Genomic DNA, 5,000 nt, shown 5'->3' with positions numbered 1-5,000 from the left:
TATTTTATTGTATTCCTATTTATTTTATTTTATTAAATTCTATAATATTCTATTTTCTTCTATTTTTATTTTAATATATTCGATTCCTATTTATTTTTTATTCTAGTCTGTTCTTCATTTTATTCCGTTGTATATTTTATTCAAATATATTTTCTGCTATCTGTATCTTAATTTTACTTTATTCTATTCTTGTTATGTGTATTTTATTTTAGTCTATTCTATTGCATTCCTATTTATTTGATTTAATCCATGTTTATATTTTTCAATTTTCTTCATTTTTTATCCCGTTTTACTTGATTTTATTCCCATTTATTTTATTTTAGTCTATTCTATTTCATGCCTATTTAGTTTATTTTATTCATTATATTTTATGTTTTATCTTATTTTGTGTTATTGTATTGTATTCCTATTTTTTCAGTCTATTTTTTTAATCTTATTTCAAGTTTTATTATGTTCTCTCCTTTTGATGCTATATATTATTGTAATATATTTTATTATTTATTTCAGTAGTAATTATCACAATAACACTCAAAATTCCCTCGTCGCTGCTTTCAAACAGTGCAATGTGTCTCCTCTGGGGGCGCCAGAGCGCTTCACAGCCGCAGCTTGGGAAAAACAAAGAAAAAAAAAACGTTTTCAAAGTAAACTTCAGATGCAGTCAAAAAACAAAAAATGGATACATTATCGAGAAACAAGAAACAGAGCAGCCTTTATTTTGAAGCTGTATGAAAGACAAGCGGTAGTAAATGGATGGATGACAGAACATTTGGCGACATGTTGTTCTAGTTCCCATCTGGACCAGGACCAAAAAGCCTGAAAGGGCCCACACAGGACTGAGGCGACTATGGCTGCGTTCCAAACTTGTTGACAAAAGAATCGGACTAAAAAGCTTGTTGTCATTCTTCAACACACTCATTGCGCGCCAACAATGAGGCGTTCAGGGGCTGTAGGACATTTATGCATTCAAATGAAGGTGTGTGTGTTCAACGAGTCACAACAGCCACGCCCCCCTCCAAGAGGGGGCGTGGTCTTCCGCTGTACACGCCACACAGACACACGAAGACAACTTGGCACTAAAGTTCCCACGCATGGAGCCCACGGAGACCGTCGTCGCGTGAGTAGGTAAAGTAAAGCACTTTTCAGCGTCGTGTTTGGTGTTTTTTGTGCTCACTCCAATTGTGGGACTGTTGCTTTAAAATGGAGAGAGAAAAAAAACATGGCGACAGGTGTCCTGCTCACGCGCGGTCATTGGAGGCTTCACACATAGTTGGAGGCTTCAGACATGGTTGGAGGCTTCATAGTTGGAGACTTCAAACATGGTTAGAGGATTCGAACATAGTTGGAGGCTTCAAAACGAGCGAAGGTGACAAAAAAGAGGTGCGCTGGTCGTGTGAAGACGTGTTGTTCTTCCACACAGGTGTCAATTTCAGACACTTGATGACTTCCGGTTAGGCCGCCAGACACTGCGCATGCGCCAATTAGGACAGTCTGAAACTGTGCACTTCCGCGCCGGGCAACACGTGCACACACTTACACTTACTTATTTACTATTTATATACACACACACATTTACTTATATACACACACTTACTTACTTACTTACGTATATACACACACACTTACTTACTTATATACACACACACTTACTTGGGGCGGCATAGCTCGGTTGGTAGAGTGGCCGTGCCAGCAACTTAAAGGGTTGCAGGTTCGATTCCCGCTTCCACCATCCTAGTCACTGCTGTTGTGTCCTTGGGCAAGACACTTTACCCACCTGCTCCCTGTGCCACCCACACTGGTTTAAATGTAAATTAGATATTGGGTTTCACTATGTAAAAGCGCTATATAAATATAATTCACTTCACTACTTACTTACTTATATACACACACACTTACTTATATATATACACACACACACTTGCTTACTTATATACACACACACTCACACACTTAATTACTTACTTATGCACACTTACTTACATACACTCACACACTTAATTTACTTACTTATACACACACACTCACTCACACACACTTAATTACTTACTTATATACACACTTACTTATATATACATACACACACTCACTCACACACACACACACACTTAATTACTTCCGTATACACACACTTACTTACTTATATACACACACACTTACTTATATACACACACACTCACACACACTTAATTACTTATACACACACACTTAATTACTTACTTATATACACACTTACTTATATATATATATATACACACACACACTTACTTATATACACACACATTCACTCACACACACACACTTAATAACTTACTTATACACACACCTACTTACTTATATACACACACACTTACTTATATACACACACACTCACACACACTTAATTACTTACTTATACACACACACTTAATTACTTACTTATATACACACTTACTTATATATATATATATACACACACACTTACCTATATACACACACACATTCACTCACACACACACACACTTAATTACTTATACACACACTTACTTATGTACACACACACTTACTTATATACGCACACACTCACACACACTTAATTACTTATACACACACACACTCACTCACTCACACACTTAATTACTTACTTATATACACACACACTTACTTATATACACAAACACACACACTTACTTACTTACACACACACACACACATTTACTTACTTACTTATATACACACACATACACACTTACCTACATACTTATACACACACACACTTTCTTACACACTTACTTATTTACACACACACTTACTTACTTATATACACACACACACACTTACTAATATACACACACACTTACTTACATATACACACACGCTTACATACACACACACACACTTACTTGTATACACACACACACTTACTTACTTATATACACACACCATATTGCCATATTTTTGCTAAAAGGATTTAGTAGAGAACATCGACGATAAAATTCTCAACTTTTGGTCGCTAATAAAAAAGCCTTGCCTGTACCGGAAGTAGCAGACGATGTGCGCGTGACGTCACGGTTTGTAGGGCTCCTCACATCCTCACATTATTTACAATCATGGCCACCAGCAGCGAGAGCGATTCGGACCGAGAAAGCGACGATTCGCCCATTAATTTGAGCGAGGATGAAACATTCGTGGATGAGGAAGATTAGAGTGAAGAAATAACAAAAAAAAAAGGCGAGGGCAGTGGGAACGATCCAGATGTTAATAGACACATTTACTTGGATAGTTCTTGAAAATCCCTTATCTGCTTATTGTGTTACTAGTGTTTTAGTGAGATTATATGGTACCTGAAAGTCGGAGGGGTGTGGTGACCGCCAGTGTCTCTGAGGGAAGCCACGTTTCTCGACGAGGCGAAGCGAAGGCAGCCGTTGGGGCCAGGCTGAGCTTTTTTTCCCCCTCCTACACTGTGCATCCCACGTTCGGGGGAGGCCGGTCGTAGGAGGCAAGAGAGTCCACAGCTGCCTCTTTTACAGGGTATCCGCTCATGTCTACAGTAAGAGCCGACTTATTACCACAATTTTCTCACCGAAACCTGCCGTTTGACATGTGGTAGGGAACCGTGTTCGCTTGATCGCTCTGTTACATATTAAAGCTTCACCGTCATCTTTAGGGAATGTAAACACCTCTGGCGTAGTGGGTAGAGCGGCCGTGCCAAAAACCTGGGGGTTGCAGGTTCGCTTCCCACCTATTGACATCCCCATCGCTGCCGTTGTGTCCTTGGGCAGGACACTTCACCCTTGCCCTGGTGCCGCTCACACTGGTGAATGAATGATGAATGAATGATTGGTGGTGGTCGGAGAGGCCGTAAGCGCAAACTGGCAGCCACGCTTCCGTCAGGCTACCCCAGGGCAGCTGTGGCTACAGATGTAGCTTACCACCACCAGGTGTGAATGAATGATGGGTTCCCACTTCTCTGTGAGCGCTTTGAATATCTAACAATAGAAAAGTGCGATATAAATCTAATCCATTATTATTATTATTATAAACAAAGAAACACCAGCTGTGTTTGTGTTGCTACAGCCGGCCGCAATACACCGCTTTCCACCAACAGCTTTCTTCTTTGATGTCTCCATTATTAATTGAACAAATTGCAAAAGATTCAGTAACACAGATGTCCAGAATACTGTGTAATTATGCGATTAAAGCAGATGACTTATAGCTGAGATCGGGGCTGGAACAACATGTCCGCTACAATCCGTGACGTCACGCACACGCGTCATCATACCGCAACGTTTTCAACAGCATACTTTGCGCGAAATTTAAAATTGCAATTTAGTAAACTAAAAAGGCCGTATTGGCATGTGTTGCAATGTTAATATTTCATCATTGATATATAAACTATCAGACTGCGTGGTCGCTAGTAGTGGCTTTCAGTAGGCCTTTAATTCCTCTATGAAGGCCTGTTATATACTGTATTACTGTAGCTACTCTGTTAGCTACACTGCCAGCTGCTAATTTAGCTGCCAAAACATAAAAAAACATGTACAACAGGGATGGAGGCGGAGGGGGCGGAGTCTTCTCTGGACCTGAGCCACCTGACAGAGGAGGAGCAGTCCAGCATCCTGCAGGTTTTGATGCGAGACATGGACCTGCAGCGCTGCGACCAACGACGCGTAAGGTCAGAGGTGACTGTCATTCTGGTCCACTCCCTCACCGGCCACAACATTAGGCACGGGCTGATAAACATCAACATGCATGTAAAGGTGTCCCTAATATTGTGGCCGGTGGCTGTATGTAAATATCTTCAGTTGTTGTGTCCTGACGAAGTTTTCGCCCTCGTGTTTGTCGCCGCCACCTCAGAGCGCTGCAGCAGACCAGGACCGACCCCGGGCTCCTGCGCACCCTGTCGGGGGCGTGGTTCAGCGAGGCGTCCGGCAGGCGCCACCGGGGCCGCGTGTCGGGCTCCGACCTCGTACACGCCACCATACGCCGCAGGACGCCAAAGTGCAGGGGTCGGTCTCAGTGTCGCT

At 41.5% G+C, this 5,000-nt stretch overlaps 1 protein-coding gene across 4 annotated transcripts in view; it reads left to right on the top strand.

The window, feature by feature from the left end:
- The first annotated feature begins 996 nt into the window (after positions 1–996).
- Positions 997–5,000, top strand: part of sytl1 (synaptotagmin-like 1) — a 16,275-nt gene continuing 12,271 nt past the window's right edge. For 2 of the 4 annotated variants that reach the window (XM_061897077.1, XM_061897079.1), the window contains exons 1-3: positions 997–1,122; positions 4,522–4,648; positions 4,831–4,982. In XM_061897077.1, the coding sequence (XP_061753061.1) occupies positions 4,524–4,648; positions 4,831–4,982 (277 nt within the window). In that variant the 5' untranslated portion in view covers positions 997–1,122; positions 4,522–4,523. Of the gene's footprint in view, positions 1,123–4,519; positions 4,656–4,830; positions 4,983–5,000 lie in introns of those variants that run through there. The other 2 variants (XM_061897078.1, XM_061897080.1) reach the window with 2 other exon arrangements.

This window comes from Nerophis ophidion, linkage group LG04 (assembly GCF_033978795.1).
Source record: "Nerophis ophidion isolate RoL-2023_Sa linkage group LG04, RoL_Noph_v1.0, whole genome shotgun sequence".
Taxonomy (NCBI): domain Eukaryota; kingdom Metazoa; phylum Chordata; class Actinopteri; order Syngnathiformes; family Syngnathidae; genus Nerophis; species Nerophis ophidion.
This window is presented reverse-complemented; position numbering and strand designations above follow the sequence as displayed.